The sequence below is a fragment of the Gorilla gorilla genome, chromosome 6, assembly GCF_029281585.2.
Source record: "Gorilla gorilla gorilla isolate KB3781 chromosome 6, NHGRI_mGorGor1-v2.1_pri, whole genome shotgun sequence".
In the NCBI taxonomy this organism is placed as follows: Eukaryota; Metazoa; Chordata; class Mammalia; order Primates; family Hominidae; genus Gorilla; species Gorilla gorilla.
Window position 1 is genome coordinate 124,067,046 of NC_073230.2, and position 20,438 is coordinate 124,087,483.

Sequence of the window (20,438 nt, forward strand, 5' to 3'; positions counted from 1 at the left end):
TACCATGGAGCACTTCTATTCAGTAATAAGGCAGGTATTTTATTTTACTTTATTTTATTTATTTCAACTTGTCAAAATTAACAAAGTCTAAAGCTATGGTTGCAAATTTATTTTCCCTACAAGTAATATCATTCATAATACCACTGTCCTATAAGGAAAGGAACAAGGAAGTGACATGTTCACTTTAACCTTTTAAATTATAGTTTTAAAAAGAATAACAGAAAGAAAGAAGTGGCTGAAACCTAAATGCCATATGGAGAAGACAGCTAATGGGTAATAAAATAATTTTTATTTCCAGTTTTGAATGGGTAATAAAAACAACTGAGAGGAAGGAAAAACAACATTATACAGTAGGTGGTGGCAGTTTCCTCTGAAGTAATCATGCATTAAAGTATAAAGTTGTACATAGCTTGGAGAAGTGTGCTGCTTCTCAGATACTCAATTGGTTAAAGGCAAACAAGCTAGTATAAAGTGGTTGAGTACAAAGATGTCATTTCCTCTTCCCATCAAATTAAAGAGGGTTGTGAAGTTTTTCTGTGTGTTACACAGTGGTGTGCTTTACCTACTGCCAGCTTGGATCACTGTGATAGGACTTGCTGGTAAACATCTCTGCATCATGGATTTAAAGAGGTGTCACCTCTTTTTCATTTGGCTGGAAGATGATAATTAGCAGACAAGTGTCTCCTGATACTCATAGGAGGGAGCAAAACAGGAAATCAAAGGCTTCTTACTCTGCAAATAATTGTTTGCAAATGCCTAGGTCTGTCAGGATTCCAGAAGATAGTGAACATTTCTCAGCTGGCAAAGCACGGCCTTTTTGACTCTGATGTCTGCATCTTATCATAGTGTGCAAATTATTTAGCAACTGCCACATTATTTATAGGTATGAATTGAACAAATTAATCTCATAAATAATTCATTTGGGGGGCTGTGAATTAGCAGGGCACCACAGTAAAATAAAAATCTACTTTTACAAAGCTGATATCAATTGTCATTGTGAGTTAGATTCAATCTTTTTTCAAACAACATTTTAGCATACTGCATGTGGCCTTTTTAAGGTTTAGAACCAAGACTGTGCAGATGAGGTGAATACAAGTATCTAGACAATCTGTTGGAGTGCTCTAAAAATAATAAAAGGAATATAAGTGGGGAATTCTGGTGTGAATTATCCAGATAATTGCTGCACTTTTTCAATTCACCTTGGGTGCATAGTTTTTTAAAAACTGTCTTTTTCCTTAATGAGAGTTCTGAAATATACAGACTTATAAGATGAAATAGTTTGATACAGAAGAAAGTAGGTCTTGTCCTAACAGAGCAGCAGGCTGTCAAACTATTTCATCAATCAAAAAACCAAGAACAGGCCTTAGATACCCCACAATTTATTTTTAAAACTGGAAACAGTGGGAAAAATTTTACTTCCCTACAGTGAGACATAAGAATGTCACTGTGGACCTGAGAGAAAGACAGTCGCAAGTTTGTTTGCTAGTAGACTCCTAGGGAGCTGAACACAAAAAATCCAATAAATAATTAGCTCTCCTGTGACAGGCTTCTGAATTACTGTGATACATTAATTGGACAAAATTAGCATGAATTAAGGCAAATAACTATAACATGTAATTTATTACTTACTAAGCATGGTGCTGCAGTGGAAGCTTCGGATTTCCCTTAAGATTGCTTTAACAGCTATAATGCATTCCTTAATTTACTCTGTGGAAAATCAATTTTTTCAGAGTTCATTAAGCACCAATATGTTACAATGCAACTCTCTAGAGCATAGAGCCTCAATACATTATGCAAATCCATGCCAGTGTGGCACCAATATGTAAATAGAAGTAATGTTATTGTCAATTTCCTATTGATAAGTCTGATGAGAATGAGAATACCTAGAACTTCTTGAATTTGTTGACTTATTTTGGGTGGTTGGGGCTGTTGCATGCTGTCCTTCACTGAATATAATGCCGATATTTCTTGCAAGATATAGCAAGGCTTTCATCGATGACTGGAAACAGTGTCATTTCCATTTAATTCCATGCCTTCTTGTCTATGCTAACCAACCAATCAACAAGTGTTTATTAAGTATATATTATGGGCCTAGTGGAGTCCCTTCTGAATTTTAAGTGATAATAAGCTTTATTTACCTAATTTGATCCACAGAAATAATTTAGGTCATCAAAGCTGCAATTTCATGGAAATACATCTCAATTCCCCATTTCACTTGGCATCAATTGACTTAGGTCATATTAACAAAAAAAATAACGTGGTTCAATTGAAAATAATTTTGTAAAAAGCAGTACGTTCAAGAAAAGTATAATTGAAGCAATTTGTTTGGCTTTAAGACTTAGTAGAAGAACTATTATTATAAAAACTAATATCCACAATATCTGATTTTTCAAAAGTTGGTGATTTTGTTTTCCCAATAAATAGCAATTCTGTAATCCTTTATGGCTTATTTTTTAAATGTTTCTTTTAGTTTCTAATTAATTTTCCACTATTTATTTTTTCTCTGGGTTATTTATACCATTAAAAAATCAATTAAGTCTCAATGTTCAGAAATAATAGAATGCTATGGACTGAATTTTATCTCCCCAAAATTCATATGTTGAAGCCCTAATCCCCAGTGTGATAGTATTGGGGATGAGGACTTGGGGAGGTAATTAGGTTTAGATGAGATCATGAGGGTGAGGACATCATGATGCAATTAGTGCCCTTATTAGAAGAGATACCAGAAACATGCTCACACACTCTCCCTCCCCACCATGTGAGGATACAGAGAGAAAGCACTTATCTGCAAGCCAGGAAGTGAACCCTTGCCAAAGCCCAACCATGCAGGCACCCTGATCTCAAACTTTCAGACTCCAGAACTGTGAGGAATAAGTTTGTGTTATTTAAGCCATCCAGTTTATGGTACTTTGTTAAGGCAGCCTAAGATGGCTAAGACATTGGGTAACAGTTGGAATAATATAAATGTGTACAATTTGGTTGCTTGCATATAAAAATTATGTTGATTTATAAAATATAAGGTAGAATATGATTCCTTTTTTTGGTTCCAAAATACTCTTTCTATATTATATATATAATATGTATATAAAATATATAAATATATTTGTATATAAAATATATAAATATATTTGTATATATAAATATATAATATATAATACATAAATATCATTTATAGAATACAAAAATATATAATGTATACAAATATATTATATATGACATATTATTTATATTATATAATATATATCATATAATATATAAATGTGTAATATATAAAAATATAATATATAAAATATAATATAAGTACATATTATATATACATTTGTGGAGGATGGAGGATATATATCTAGGAGTTATCTGCAATGAATACTTTCATTTCCTGTAATAAATAAGAGCTAAATATTATTTAAATGAAAGGAATTATATAGGACCATACGGAATTATTTTCCCTACTGATTCTATTTCTTCTTTCTTCCCTGCTTACTTGGTTCTAGCCACACTCTCCTCTTTGGTCTTTCCTGGTACGCAGCATACAAGCCCACAGATTGAGGACTCTGCACTTGCTGTTCTCTCTGCCTGGAGCTCTATGGCTCCAGATAGACTCCTGCCAACTCCTTCGCCTTGTCCAAGTTACCTTCATTAAATGTCAACTTAAATGTGTGCCTACTTTTTGCCCTACCTAGAATTGCAAGCACCTCTCACCACTGTGCTCCCATTCTCCTTAACTTAAGCTTTTATTCTCATAATAAAGCCACATATTTTTTCTTATTATATCATAATTGTACTGTATAATTTATATTTTATTACTTTTGTTTGTATACTTATTGTATGTTTCTGTTCACAAGGATGTAAACCCCATGAACACAGAGATCTTTGATTGTTTTATTCACTGATTTATGCCAAATGTTTGGAACAATGCCTGGCACATAGTAGATGTTTGATAAATTTTTTTTTTCTGAATGAATAAATACATTTTAGCCAAATATGCTGACTCTGCTTGTTTGGTTATATTTATGTGTGTATGAATGTATGTGCAGAAAAAGAAAGAAATTAGTTAATACCAAATCTATAAAATGGGAAAAATAATGCTTACCTTATAGTGTTGTTATGAAACTCAACTAATATAAGATATGTGAAGGGTCTAGCATAAAATGTGGAGCATAATAAGCACTCAATAAATGACATTCTGTTTTATTAACCATCTGGTTGCCTATTGTTGAAGGTCGGCTCTTTAATGTGCAAATTAAGGTGTTTTATTTCCTTCATATATCAATTATAGTCTATTTATTTACTTCTAGATAAAATCCTTTGATGGACATTTAAGCTGTGCCAACTATTTACTAATAAAAATATTAACATTCTGTGGTTCCAGTTATTTTTTCATATATTTTCTTGCTCTTTTCCTTTATAGCACTTAATTAGAAATTATATATTTATTAAACCATGAATTTCTTTAATGTTTGTTTTCATACTACACTATAATTTCAGTGAAGACAGGTGCTCATGTGACTTACCTTACCTTTTATATTTGGAACCTGGCACAGTGTGCTTGTCACATAGTAGGTAATATATATGAAATTAAAGAAACACCAAAGACCTGAAAATAAATAGAAACGATAAAGCAAAAATGAAAGGAAGCCATCAGGAAATTTGAAAATGGAGAAAATTGCTGAAAATTGTTTTTATGGGATGACAATATGATCAACTCCTCTCTTTCTCTATCTATATACATACACACATACACACAAACATACACACACCCACCAAATAGTTTGATGTATATGTATATGTGTGTGTATATATATATATATATATATATATATATATATATATATATATAGTTTTTCCACTAAATTGTGGACTTCCTTGTTTTAAGCCAAACTCCTTTCACTCAGTTTGTCTGATATAAAAAGACTCAAACTCAATGTAGTTGATTGGTGTGCTAGCAGTGTTTCCTACACTCTAATTCACTACCTGATTATCAAGTATACTGATGGTGATTAGCTATTTAATTATAAAGAAATTGGTCATAATAATAGGCACAAAAAATTAAGGTTTATAGGCACCAGAAAAGATCTTTTTTGTGTGTGTGGGGAAAATACCCTGAATTTTTCCATATTTTCTGCAATAAATAAGTCCTTTTGTCAGTTTTGGTAAATGAGTACTACAGTGAGCATGGGTAAGATGTTCTATACTTTTTCTAATGAAAAATTGGGCTGAGGATTCCAATACTGCTGTTTCTCGGCTGGACAGTGTTTGCTAGTGTATGCTACAATTTTACCTAGAAATGAAGGGAGTTTGGGAATGAGAGAAATTTTGATGCTTCAGCATTTATATGATTTTTATTTTATTGGTTTTTAAAATGGAAATACAATGCAAATTATATGGAGAATAAAACTGATGAGAATTAGAAGGAAAAAATTAACTCATAATTCAAAAAATTGGAAATGGGGAAAAAGAGTCCAACAAACTACTAGAGTAAAAGTTAAAAAAAATCGCTGCTAAATTCAACATAATCTAATTGTCACGAAGAAATCACTAGAATGTTATTTCCATGCCTAGGATACATCATGTTTTCATCACTGAATTCTTAGCACCTAGAACAGAATGAAAAAGGAGTCAGTCAGGAAGTTGGCTAGAGAACTAGTCTTTCAAGTATGTCAAAACATTATCGCGGCATCAGATATCTCTGGAAACATAACAAGACGGTGAAAATGGTGTTTCCTTATTTTCTCTCAGGAAAAATATTCTATGAAACAGAAAGAAATATTTTGTTTTAGCTTGGAGGGTGTAATAAAATATGGCGGCTTCTCAGGTGGTGGATGTAGTTCTCTGAGGGGCTTTGGTTTTGCTGAATACTGTGTGGATTTTTAAGACCGAGCTGATTAAACTGGACTAAGAGGAGGTACTAAGCTCTGTATTAGTGTAACCATGCAGAGCAGTGGCCCCTTTCCCGTTTTCACAATGAAATTCTTAGCCTCTATCCTAAATGCATGGAAAAGAAATATTTAGAGACTATCACTTTTAAAGGGTACCCTGTTGATCATGCCTTGCTTTAGGATCCCACTGTTTTCATAGTACTTGTGTCCCTACAACACCTAAACATTGTGACATTCTTTTCTGGTATAGTTACCATCATGCTGGAATGACTGTGAAAGATTTCAAGTCTCTGGGAAAAAAATCAGATGTAAAGGAGGCCGGGGGAAAATACATTTGTTTGTGAAAGGTTTGATTTCATGACTTCATGGCTTCACATGAACATAGATTATGTGGAGAAATTCTGACACCTCTGGAATGCTTAGAACAGAGCTAATGAAATTTTGACAAGTGTCCATAAATATGTATTTTACAAGTAGGTTTTGTGAATGTGTTTGATAAACACATATGATGGTAAGGTCAACAAAGTATGACTCAAAATGTATTTATGGGGCAGAGTGTTATGATACATTGTATCAGGTTTCTGATTTATATGGAGTAGCTAGAAATGAATTTACATGATAAAATAGAGCATTTACTGCCTATAAAGGATATAAAATACTAACCCAATTTGTACTGCAGAAGTTTATGTGACTTTTATTACAGGTACTTTCGTTGTTTCTATCTGCTTGATAGTTATTTCTTAGGGTTTTTGTAATATTCATTTTAAACATTAGTACTCCAAGATTAGATTAAAATCTAAGTATCTGGTAAATAACATATATTGTGAAAGATTATGTTGTGAATGAGAACATTTTCTAACGGAGAAATAGCTATGAAATCTTTTTATGATCTATCATCCAAATAGTACAATTAGAATGAGAGCTTTTAAAGATGTCTAATTTCTCAAACACTTTCCAAGTAATTTCATCTTTTACGTTATATAACTATGTGTTCTTAAAGTGCTTTGAATAATAGAATCTCTTGGTCTGAGATTAATAACCACATCTGTTTGTTTACTTATGTGTTTAACAATAATGTCATATTTTATAGCAATTTTAATGTGCTTTTACATCTGTTATGACATTCTGAGCTTACAATAGTCATACAAATAAATCATCTTTTAGTTAGGATCACTTCATATAGACCATTTTTATATAAACATTGAATCAAAAGTCTGGGTTCAAATCCAGTCTTTGCTTTCTGCCTATACATGAGACTTATGAGAGTTGCTAACATTTAATAAGCACATACAATTGTCAACTATTATGGTTTACATACTTTATTTAATGACCCCTGGCATTGGCACCTTTATAATTTCTTTTTATACATTACAACACTGAGGTTAAAGGAGATTAAGTAATTTGCCCGAGGTTACACAGCTTGTAAATGACAGAGCTGGTAATAGAACCCTTGCCTGCCAGAACCCAAAGCCTAACTTTAATTGCAACTAGACTGCACCTCTTTAAACCATGGAGACTGGAGACACAGCTTCCATAGAAGAATGCTTTGCTTTCAATGATCCTGCTTACCTGAAATGTAAATTGTGGACTTCGTGGAGCCACATTGGGAGCCTAACTCTAAGTTTTTTTTATATATATATATATAGCCATCACTTACCTTTGCATGAAGATTTGCCACAGGATTTGTCACTGTTGCCATTCTAACACTTCCCAATCAAATAGAACACAGTCCTAAAAAGAAAATGTTGATCAAAACACTTTCTAGTTTCTCTGTCTTGATGTTACTGTTTTTTTCCTCCTGGACATTGTATTTTGTTCTTGTGAGAGAAGTCAGATTCAGAAGAATTTTCTCAAAGTGTGATGAGACAGAGGAGTTCTAGAGCTAACCAGGTAGGACAGCTCAAGGAACCACAACATGAGGGAGACATTCAAAGAAGATGAGTGAAGAGCCATGAAGGGCCATGAAGACAGAGCCAACTTTCAATGTGAATGGAAAACAATAAAAATACCAAGACTGGAGGAAGGCGGTGGACGAAGGGCATGGAAGAGCAATTAGATCTAAGTTAGTAGATGACACCAGCACATGCATTTGTTTGCAATACAGGAGAAAACCCCTGAGCTTAGGGTACTTAGTATTGTGTAATGTTAGGCATGCCAGCCTTTGCTCTGGAGGGAGACATTATATTTATTTTGCTGGACAATAATTATTCCTGGAGGGAGATACCATCTCTATCTTCCAAGGCTGTTTGATAAACAAACATCCTTCAAAGAACAAAGGCAACCAGTGCCTTTACTTCCAGGATAAGCAGATTTCCGTGGGACTGATAAAGACTTGTGTTTCGTTAATATCCACACCTTGTTTCTATACTGTCTTGGCATCTGACAAGTTTTTCCCAAGGGAATACACTCCATCATCAACTCCAGTGGTGTCATTGATCACTTCAGCTAAACTCAAGGACAAATTCTATATTACCTATTCTATGTGGATAACTTCCATCTAGGGATAACAGCCCACAGGATGTAAAACAGTCATTCCTCCTGGAAGCATCCCTGAGTAGCCTAGCTTTAAAGAGATTCCTACAGTTGTCTGAGGTTTTCTTGATCCACTGGTGGTGTTTCCTTAAACACTTGGAGGTCTCTTATGAATACCTCTAAGGTGTATGTCACTGTGTTTTCAGGAGGGAAATAAGTTCATGACTGGCTTTTATATAAGAAGTCCATTCCTGAAGGTGTCACAGTGCCATGGAGATAATGCTATTTACAATTATTGTGCCTCCCAAGTGGGACCTACACAAGTTGGAGGCTACAGGCTGATGGAGCCTCCAGGCCAGCTGGTCAGTATTAGTTTTCCCAACTTAGTTCAAATGGTTGAAACTAGTCTTTGTGTTTGGAGGGGGAGCCAGTCTAATCTGTTCTGTTTGTCTTGTCATCCACCTGGTGACATTTGTCTGCTCCATGCAATGATTAAGCCTTGACAAATGGTAAATGGAAAATTGATAAATGGGGGTGTTGAAAGATGATTTGTATGTGAGGTGCAGAAGCTAGGACTCTGTGTACTCTTTCTGATGAACTTCTCTCTATGTTTGAGGGGATAGTGTTCAAATCATGGTAGGAGCAGTCTGGTAGGAACGGCGGACGCAGAAAGTCAGTTTAATATAAGGCTTTTGCAACAGTTTGGGAGATGTGTATCACGGTGTTTTCATTTAGGAGGATGCCTCCAGAGTGGCTCTGACAAACAGCGTGTCTCAATGTCCCTAACTCTCCCCTAAGATTTTTATTCATTCTCCATCCAAGTGCTAAGGTTGTTGCTCTCCCTTCACTGGCACAAAATCAGCATTTCCCATTCACACAGCAATTATGCCATTTGTTTTTCAGTCATCTTCTATTTGCATCCAGATCTTTCATTTGGAAGTATCAAATATTATACAACAGTGCATTTTTATAAAACTCACAGAGACACATAACATTGCCCACTTTTGCCAAGGTGGGCTACCATAGCATACTTGGCTTAGAGTATGCTTATGCAAATATTCAATATTCTCATAATCTAGGACTATATACATATATCCAAAAAGAGAATCCAGGTGACTGCCCATAATTAAGTTTGAGTCCCCTAGGCCCCCTTTTAACCATGCTGATGTTCATAGGGTATAGCAACCAGTCCTGCCTGAGGTAATGGTTAGGGGAAAGAAAGATACACCATGTTCATGAATGGGCAGAGCAAAATGTCAGTTTTTCAAAATAAATCTATATAGCTCCTCAATGTCTTTGACCTGCCTATTACCCATAGAGCAGGTGAGAGGAACAGATCTCTTTTTGGAGATAATTGTCTTCAATGACCAAACTACCTTACTAACATTGCAGACAGGAGGAGCTATGGAAGTTAGAGTCAGAAATATTTTTGGCTTAATTTTTGAGGAAGTATTTCCAATGCTCAATAATATCAGATACCTGTGGACATCTGGAAGGTCTATCAAATATCTGGACTATAAGCCCAGTATGGAGTGGCTTTTCCAGTAAGAGCTGAAACGTTGTCATAATGGAAATTTTTTGAAAAGCCAAATATATGACACAGAAAATGTCAAGGACCATAATGTTATAGCCAGAGTCAGTGGACGTGACAAGTATATCAACACTCTAACCTGTGTTCCAGTGGTGAGACATGGCCAACAGCCCCAAGAAGGTGGTCAAAAGTCTGATGCAGTTAATCTGCTAGGAGTGAGAGGGAGCAATGCCGCTTTCAATATGTCCTTTCTCACTGTGAGATAAAGAGGTCAACTTTTGGCAGGAGCCACAAGTCTGGCATGTGGTAGGCAACATAAAGTCCTTTACTTTGTGGTTGTCTTGCAATTGTAGATGTGTTTCCATCAACATAAGGGGTTCAGGCAGCAATCATGGCAATCTCAGTGGTTCAGGCTGTATCAGCTGTTTGACTCCAGTTGGTCTCATCAAAAGCTGACACTTACTAAGGTGTGTACATGAGTCACCAAGACAGTTTAATCAAAAGCCATGGTTGCTTTCCACAGTTTGCAATTCTGAAGAGCAGTGTCTTTAATCTGCTAGTCTGCAGTTTTCCAAGCAGCAGACCAAATATCTAGCCCATTGGCAACAAACCAGGAGTTGTAAAAAATATACCAAGATTCATCAAGCAAAGTACTGTCCAGAGCTTTGAGCTCTGCCCATTCAGCAGAAAGACCAAATCTATTTTGGTTCTACTGTAGATGGTTCTGGGTTGGGCAGCCACAGCAGCCCAGTGGACAACATCATGATTCTGTTTAGCCAAACTATCTGTGAACCAGACCTAGACATTTAGGGTGATCTCTGTGGATCAAGAACCCCATTGAGTCAGCAACTCTGTCTCAAATGTGTTGGAGTGGGGAAAAAGTTTCCCCCAAAGGGAAGGCTGCCTCTGTTTCATATAAAGCTGAGATACCTTGGTTCTGTTCTTGGCTATTTCATTTCCATTTGAAAAGGAAGGCCTGTTAGGTCCTTTCTGTCTTTTATTATTGAAGCCAAGTTATTGAGCCCAAGTTGACCCACCCCAATATCAGGTCAAAGAGTTGCAAGGCCTACTTGGATCAAGTGCTCCATGTAGGTAAGAACTTAGCATTAAGTATTATATGGTTTTCAACAGGATGTACTTGCTAGTCATGTCAGGAAGGTGATGTAGGTGGAAGTTGCTACCCTTTGAAAGAGGCTCCCATTGGCTAAATCATTAGCCACAGAAACTTAAAGCTCAAAAGAATGAGGAGATTTGTGGGGCTCCAACGATACCAGCACTTCTCTACATGCAGCTCTTCCTAATCAGAAGAATCTCCACTGGCACTTTTGGGATGAGGCACAAGCATATAACATATCAATTTCGACTGTGCATTCAGATGTTAAAAAAACATTGAATTGGCCCAAATGGCCCCACCCATAGTGTCATATTAGCTTTCTTTCACCTCCATGAACCCTATTTAAACTCTGTTAGCTCATGAGACATGCGGAAAAGGGATGCCCATGAGAAACTTTCTCCCACTGCCTAGTATTTTTCAAACTCATTGTCTACATTTATGCCTCTGTACTATTGTTCATGAAATTCCCTCTGCCTGATATATCCTTCTCATCTCTCTCTGTCAATATTTGTCTCTTTTAGAGCCCAGCTCAAGTGTTGTATTCTCTGTAAAGCATTTGCTAACCACACCCATTGGGCTGCACGTATGTGCTTTTCCTTGAGGGTTCCCATTGCCTATTTCTGTTATGGTAAGCATCCCACTGTGTTACCATTGTTTGTTTACATGTCTCTTTATGCAGCTAGCCTGTGATGTTCTCAGGGCATGGGCCCTGTCTTGCTCATCTTTCTATCTTGGTGTCTGGTGCCATGCTTGTTTACTGAGCACTCACTCTTCTGAGTGATGGGCTGAGCATGGAGAATTAAGCTAGCTCCTATTGGAGTAGCATCTTATTTACTTTCCATTACTTTTTGACATTTAATAAGTCTTACTTCTGTCCTGTTATTAAAGTTAAATATATTTCCTTATCAAAGTTGAATATAATAAAATAATAGTGCTAGGAAAACAGTTATGGCTTATAGATTAGATTGTTGATATGATATGGAAAGTTAACAGGATTCAAGTTATTTGGCTTAAAATCATACCTATTGCAAACTTCATTTGGCTACAAGAAGTTCTGATGGGCAAATTAATAGCTATAATATTATATAAGCACTCACAGAGAATTTACAATATTGTAAGCAGCAAATATTAGTGGTTAGCCGAAACAGATATCAGGCCAGCCTGAGTTTGTTTCCAGTTTCTATTAACTACTAGCCATAGTTAAGCTATCTAACTTTTTTATGTCTAATATTTTCCCTCTGTATCACAAAAGCAGCTATTTCAGAATATCACTGGAAGAAATTAAATATGATAATGCTTGTAAAGAGCATAGAATAATGCCTGGTAACAATACCTGCCCAATAAACTACAAAGCAAGGGGTTCATTTAGAATGGGACTCCTCGAAAAATGGTTACTAATTACATAACATTTGTATTAATGGACACTAATTATGCTTGTATATTTGTATTTGTATATTTTGTACTTTCTGTGTTGTTGTATATTTTTTTCTCTTTTGATTCTAAAACACAACTGTGAGACAAGCAATGAAGGTATCGATATCTTAACAATGAGGCAACAAGGTCTCAGAAATAGTGACCTATTCATTGTCACACAACTTGCTATGGACTGGGTCAAGACATTTTGCTAGAATATTTGTCATTGTCTGATATCTATTGCACATGAGCATTGAATCTTTATCTGATCATGTTTCAAACAGAATAAAGCTCAGAATCTGCTCAAGGTAGGCACATCACCTACAAACAATTTATGACATTAAGATGAAATGAATTATCAACAACTATCTCAATATGTATAAAAATTTCAATGAGATTTTTAGCTCAGCTTAAAATATACAACAAATTACAAATAACTGTGGTAAAATTCATAAATATGTGTTGAATTTTAATGGCACCAAGTCCTTTTTGGAAATGGGAAGATTGTACATTGTGAATGTAAAAATGATTTTTAAAAAATAAGCATCTTCTTAGTGGGGGGGTTGTAATGTTTTACTAACTTTGCTTGGTGTGTGTCTCAGTCTACCTTGAATCTCCCTTTGTTTGTGGTTGGTCACCTTCTCCAGTGCTTTGTGCTGTCATTGTTTCTCCTTCTAACTTCGCTGCTGCTTCTCTTGGGAAAGATTCAGTCTGTGTTGCTTTGCATGTTTCAGAGACTTATAGACTTCCTTTAGCCATAACTGAATATTTGCTTATTATTACTAGGTTTTACTGTCCTTTCTGCAAATGCCTATAATCTGATGAATCACTATTTTCTAGTGGAATTTGTTTTCATATTAAAATATGTTTTTCTGCTTTCTTCTCAAACAGGATCCCACGGTAGATACTTCTCCTTCGCATGTTCAACTACTTTGGCTCTCTCATGGCCACATACCCACTTGGTATTTGCATAGGCTCCAGTGGCCAACACAGCCTTCTTTTACTGTTTCTACAGCATGGGAGAGACTTTCATCCACCCTCCCCTCAGGAAATCCTCTATTTTGAGCTGGAAAAAAAACGCTGCTGAGCAGAACCACCAGAGTCAGTTCTTTTCAGGAAATAGCAAAACTGTGCCCGTTGTATACTTCCTTAAAATAAAGAAGGCTATACATCAAAATTTGTGGCGATATGCCTAATTTCTTCTATTTTCAACTCTTCACCATACATTACTTGTGGTTTAAAATAAACATACAAACCCAAATACATTCATTTTTAAGAATTTTTGTTAAACGTGAGACAGAACAAAATGAAAGATTCGTCATAAATAAAAACGTCTTGTTAGGGTGATGTGGTAGCTCTGAGTTGGAAGATGCCATAAACATTAATATTTGTTATTGACATAAATATTCAACATGTTTTTGTTCAACAGTAGGTATATATTTGTGAAATACAGTGAGGACCACTTTAGTCTTAAAAGTAGGGAAGGGAGGTCACTTGATGGCTTCTCTACAGTCCCCTTCAACCATTCCCCATTATATTGAGAATAGGGCAAAGGAGCATTGCGTAACTTGAGAAGGGAGCCTGGAATGTTTGCATCTTCTCAAAGAGTACAGTAATTAAGATCAACAAAGCAGGTTTATTTTATTTGGCCTTCACAGGATCATTTTCAAAAATTTTGGCTTATCTTCAAAGGATTGTTTTAATAGCTGAAAAGTTCAAACTCTCACACCTTAAATAAATAAAACATGGAAGTGACTGTTTGCTACAAAAATGATTTTAGGGAAAACTAATCTAACTAAAAATTGGCACTGAGTGCAGAAAGTTCCATCATCTTGAGCAAAGCATGCAGAGAGCCTGGGTGGTGTAGAGCAGGAAATGGTGGAACTCTGACAACAGCTACAGAAAATACAGTAGTCTCCATTATCTGTGGTTTTGCTTTCTGCAGTTTCAGTAACCTGTGATCAAAAGTGGTCTGAAAATAGGTTAGCACAGTACAGTAAGATATTTTGAGAGAGAGACCATATTCACATAACTTTTACTACAATATATTGTTATAACTGCTCTATTTTATTATTAGTTATTGTTGTTAATCTATTACTGTGACTAATTTGTAAAATAAACTTTATCATAGGTATATGTGTATAGGAAAAAAACAGACTATATATAGGGTTTGGTATTATCTAGGGCTTCTGGCATCCATTGGGGGCAGTTGGAAAGTATCTCCCATGGGCAAGGAGAGAATACTGTATTTTTTCCTTATCTTTACAAGTGGTGGGCCAAAATCTGATATATTTACTTTCTTCAGGCATACTCCTGAGGTTTTCCTGTTTGAGAGCCTGGCATTACATTAATTCCCTTTTCCGTAACCACACTCTGAATACACTTGATTAGGGTCAGCTTTTCTCACCCTCCCTCCCTCCTTCTCTCCCTCCCTCCTTCTCTCCCTCCCTCCTTTCTTTTCCTTCCTTCCTTCCTTCCTTCCTTCCTTCCTTCCTTCCTTCCTTCCTTCTCTTCCTCTCCTTCTTATTTGTCAATATCACATCCTTATCATCTCAAACATCAAATTCATGTGCCATTAGAATAAAGGAACTGTTGGAACAATGATGCCTTACTTCACAATATGTCTTTGTACAATATTGCTTTGCATATTTCTGAATCATAGGAGATTCATTAGAAAAGCAACTTAAACATTTTTTTTGTGTGTGGGCAGGATGAGAAATCATCTAGTGTTACCTGTCATGTCTTCTTGTCCAGTGGTAGTACATAAGCCCAGAGACAATGGTTTTCCACTTATCATATTGCCAGAACAATTGTCCGAGTGATTGTGGAGATAGCTTCCAGGAAATTCACTGGCTGGTAACTGATCACTGTTGGGATATTGCCTATGACTCTCCCTTTTTGCCACTTCACACTTGATGACTTATACCATGGAGGTTGATTCTTAGTGCTGACAACACTGAGGTCAAGAGCAGCCAGCCTCCTTGTCCCTGGGTGCTCACAGTGCAAAATCTGAATTTGGGTCCTTTCTTGAAAGTCTAGCACCACAGGGCATGTGAGTCCCACACGACCACAAAGGATGGAGCTGAGCCATAGTGCTCCTTTAGATAGGACATTTGTTCATCCATTCAAAGGAGGCCAGTCAGGCATGTTCATTCACTTGTCCTGACTAGCCCCTGTAGGCATTCAACTTTGACACAATTGAAAGACAAGATCATCTCATGTTAGAATCAAGTTTTTAAAAAAATTCATGAAGAATAATAGACATAAAGTGTGCACACATTAAGGTACACTTCACTGAATTTTTACAAACCAAACACACCCATGTAATCAGCATCACGATTAAGAAATAAAACGTTGTGAGCATCTCAGATGTTCTTCTGTGTCCTTCCAGTGACTACCCCTAACAACAGCATCCTGATGTCTCACTGGCCCTGGTTTTGACTGCATTTCTGAAATGTTTACTAACTCTTTAAGTATATGCTGCTTCATTTGATCCTTACAACAACACTGGGAGATTGGTAGGGCCAGGTAGTCAATCAGGTAAACACTGTTACTTTTATTCAATACCATCTTTTGCTGCTTTCATGATGGCATTTGGGCAAGGTATTTTGTGAGTAACCTAAAGAAAATCCACCTGAAAGTCTCCTAACTTACTGAAGTAACAAAATTTGAGACATTATGTAACAAATAAAACCCAACCCATGGAAAATACCTATTATTTCCAGCAGTGGGAGACTCAACTGTTGCTAAACTTCTGTTTTCCCCAATCTTTTATTCATGTTGCTTGGTTAAAGGGCCATTATTATTATAAGTGAAGAATCCAGTTGTTAGAACATTTGCTGTGGCTTTATGCTTGAATCTCAAAAGTTTGTATATTAGTGAGATACTGCAATGACCGTGAAAATACATAAAGCATTATTTTTATGCTTAGCATGAGACATGTAATACTTCCATTTGGGGAATTTATTTTGAAGGAAATGGCTCATTAGACCAGAAAATGCCTATTTTGTTTTCATTTCATTTTTTTAAAGATGTCTGTGCATGTTTGCATAGCAGGTAGAGTTAAAAACCCACTGTAGCAGGATTTCAGCTGTTTTTTCTTCCCTTTCGAAAACAATAACAGAAAGGGAAATTTATGTATAATATACCATAATTTACTCAAATTTAATGAATGCATACAATTTTTCATCCTCAAGTATTAATTATAGAGGAATTTACTGTAATTTATGATGCATTAGAAGATTATTTTTTGAAGAGACCTTAGCCAAAGCCAATGGCAACTCTAGCTCTCATTTATAATAATGGAGTAACTGCATTGAAACTTGACTTTTTCATTCTAATCATGTAATTGGAAAATAACATTTAATATACCCCCAAACATAATGAACTCACTAAAAGGCTTTTTATTTGTTATTTTACAATGGTTTAAAATAATTACAATGTTTTAAACAAAATTTTAGCCAGTATTTTACTTAGTCCTTTATAGTCTAACAAATAGTCGTGGAGTATATAGTAACTTGCATGGTATTGTGTCTCAATAATTAATAGATTTTAAATTTTTTATTTCAAAGTTTTTGGGCTACAGTGGATTTTGGTTACATGGAGAAGTTTTTTAGTGGTGATGTCTGAGATTTTGGTGCACCTGTCACCTGAGCAGTGTACACTGTACCCAATATGTAGTCTTTTATCCCTCACTACCCTGCTCCCCTCCCCCCGACAAGTCCCCAAAATTCATTATATCGTTCTTATGCCTTTGTGTCCTCATAGCTTAGCTCCCACTTACAAGTGAGAACATATAATATTTGGTTTTCCATTCCTGAGTTACTTCACTTAGAATAATGGCCCATTTTTCTCTTTTACGTAAAAGAAAACCAAGTTTTCTCAAGGTTGGTATAAAGAAGTAGACCAGTTATTGAATAGCAGAAGGTGGATTTTATGGTCTTCTTTTGGGGGATTTTTTCCATATTTACCCCTACTCTACTCCTAACTCTAACTCTTATCCTAATTTTGTCCTGAGAAGAGGGTGTAGTGTTGTTCTGGGTATTCCACTCTGATTCAACTGTGAACGTGTAATCTTTACCTTTATAACCTGCAGTGCAGTTGAAATCAGGCAGTCAGACAGAACTTTATTAAAGGATAACAAAATGGAAATAATTTTTTTTTAAATAGCATGAACTAGACTATTTGGCTTCTGGGAAAGAACATAATTTCAGCTTGTATTTTCTGACAAGGATACCACAGCTCTTTTGTAGCTCCCTATATGCCTGTCCTTAAATGACGAAAGACATATTTGACCAATGCTTCGTGGAAACACCTTTACAAACATCTAGAACTCTCAAAGTCAATAGAACTATCTAGAGGCAGAAATAAAGCTGCCTCTTTTTGTTTTCACATTTCTTGTTTAAAGACTTTTTTCTTGGTGATTAATTGACAGAGGACCCCTCAGGAGAGAACTCACCTTCCATAGAAGCAGGCTCATGACTTGCAGCCTCCACAGGAGAACCATTTAATAATCTCATCCCAAACCTCCATAAACATACACATTGTGCACATATGTAGAAGAGTTTTGTATTTTTGACCCATGTGGGAAATCCTTTCATTTCTGTATCACAGTGAGATACCCATATTTCTTGCTATCTGTGCAGAAAAAGGAGGGATTCTGTCATAGTGAGGAGGGAAAATTGTTTTTATTCCAGCCAGAAAAAGATCAACTAAAGACAGATCAACTAAAATCTTGACTAATGTTTGTATAGCTATGCAACATAGTCATCTTTGGTCCCTTCCAAACCATGGGACTTGACACATTGCACCAACTTTCTCCCTTTTCTGAGGCTCCACTCTGATGAAGGTGCTTCGTGTACTCTGCTTCATGGGAGATGGGGATTTTTCTGTGATCAGGTTTTTTACCAGCTTTGGAGGGGGTGCAGGGTATGTTCTGTCTTCTTAGATAAACATAGTGTTAATTAATCTTTTAAATGCCATTTATAGACACCCAACTTAACCAGAGTAAGGAAGAAGGAATTGGTTTATGTAGCCAGGAAATATATTAAGATAGTTGTTCTTTCAAAGATTGATACGGTTAGTTAGGCTTTTTGTCTCACCCAAATCTCATCTTGAATTGTAATCCCCATAATCCCCACATGTCAAGGGACAGTGCAGGTGGAGGTAATTGAATCATGGGGGCGGTTCCCCCATGCTGTTCCCGCGATAATGAGTGAGTTCTCACGAGATCTGGTGGTTTTATAAGGGGCTCTTCCCCGTTCGTTTGCCACTCCTTTTTCCCGCTGCTTTGTGAAGAAGGTGTCTTGCTTCCCCTTCCCGTTCTCCTTCCCCTTCCACGATAATTCTAAGTTTCCTGAGGCCTCTCCAGCCATGCTGAACTGTGAGTCAATTAAATCTCTTTCCTTTATAAATTGCCCATTCTCGGGTATTTCCTCATAACAACAGGAAAACGGACTAATACAAAGATGAATATTCAATAAGGACTGGAACCAGGAATCCAGTACTACCTGATTTAGTACTACCTGTTCCGTTCATCTCCCATCTCTGCAGCTCTCTGCTTGGTTGCACTCTCTATATAGTCTCTCTTAGCTCTCCTGGTAAAAAGGTTATTTGCCTAAGTTTTCATTTACTTATTCTAGGACAGTACTGTCAGTTTTGCTTGTCATGGCCTACATCTTGGAACAATCACTGCTGAGGGTCAGTTCCAAACACGTGGGAGAAGGTCTGGGGCCAGAAAAAGAAGAGGAAGGTTGAGGAATTTTGCTGGTTGGCAAAAAAAGAGAAAATCTTTAATAACTTTTCAGAAAGCAAAACCAAAATTCACTACAATAGAGACTAAATATTTGTTCCCCTGAAGATTGATTCCCTTTTGTCTTTCCCCCAAGTACTTTAAATTCAGAAATTAATTGCTTAAAATAGCTAGTTTGGCAACAGAATAGGAGCAAAACAAATGAATAAAAATGGACATAGACTGGCTATTTCTATCAGGGAGAAATGGAGGAAATCATTTATTTTGACCATCCTAATAATTGCTATAGAAAGTAACATGATTGATTTAATGGTAATATTGAGTTAGGATTGAGTAACAAGGTGGCCTAAATATAGAGAATAATCATGCTGTGACCCAGTTCACCTATGTTGTGGAGCGTATGCTACTTTGGGGAAAGGGATCTTCAGGTGTTGTAGTTTTACGCATTTAATCTGGTAGAAAAGGACCTCCAGGTGGTATACTTTTATGCATTTAATCTGGGGAAAAGGGATCACAGCTGGTATACTTTTCCATCAGGTTCAAGCATTCGGGAATGCAGGAGAGAACCTTCCCCTCAAAATTTGTTACTGATAATCAAAGGAAACAGATATACTTCTGGATTCTTTTGTGATATCCCTAGAGAGCTGTCGCTATTGACATATACTATTTTTATTAAACCTCAACCTATTGAGGCCACTGATATTTCTTTTGTGAGAAGTAATGCCCACTAATTTCAAACATTACTTTAGAGAGGAAACAGACCAATTTACGTAAAATAATTCACAGAAAGCCAATTAGCTTACAACTGTTTTGCGGAAAGCCAATTTGCCAAATGACCAATTTGCCTAAAACTAATTTGCTAAAAATCAATTTACTGAATGACTTATTCTCCAAATTATTGAGGATTAAAAATAATTTTTGGTTTCGCCACTGTTCCCACTTCTGCCAGTACCCTTTATAGCCACAGTTGCCCAGAAGGGGTGTTTGTCTCTAGGGGTAAAACAGCTACAAACTGTGCCAAGACCTGTTCCAAGGTATTACATTTTCAATTTTAGAGAAAAGGAAACTGAGGCTTAGAAAATTTAATTAACTTGCTTATTTAAGTAAATTATGAATCTAGACTATTAAGTACAGAAGTTTTTCTGGCTCCAAAGCATCTGCTGCTGTCAGCCATTGTGTCATGCATTGCTTGATCATCTGTAGTGTGTTGCATACTGTGACCATATTGGAGAATTAGCTAAGGAAAAATAAGTCCTTAAAAACCAAAAGCTTTAATGAAAA

General features: G+C 36.1%; 1 protein-coding gene and 1 long non-coding RNA gene across 3 annotated transcripts in view; one reads left to right on the top strand and one right to left on the bottom strand.

Annotated features, from left to right (window-relative positions):
* Positions 1-3,693, top strand: part of MDFIC (MyoD family inhibitor domain containing) — a 203,454-nt gene extending 199,761 nt beyond the window's left edge. Inside the window, exon 7 of one of the 2 annotated variants that reach the window (XM_063708736.1) lies at positions 3,492-3,692. In XM_063708736.1, the coding sequence (XP_063564806.1) occupies positions 3,492-3,640 (149 nt within the window). In that variant the 3' untranslated portion in view covers positions 3,641-3,692. Of the gene's footprint in view, positions 1-3,491 lie in introns of both variants that reach the window. The other variant, XM_063708735.1, reaches the window with a different exon arrangement.
* The window catches only part of LOC129523695 (uncharacterized), a 111,654-nt gene continuing 92,841 nt past the window's right edge, over positions 1,626-20,438 (bottom strand). The window contains exons 3-5 of the long non-coding RNA XR_008667272.1: positions 7,534-7,607; positions 4,517-4,594; positions 1,626-1,707 (exon numbers count right to left, since the gene is read on the bottom strand). This is a non-coding gene — a long non-coding RNA (uncharacterized lncRNA). The remainder of the gene's footprint in view (positions 1,708-4,516; positions 4,595-7,533; positions 7,608-20,438) is intronic.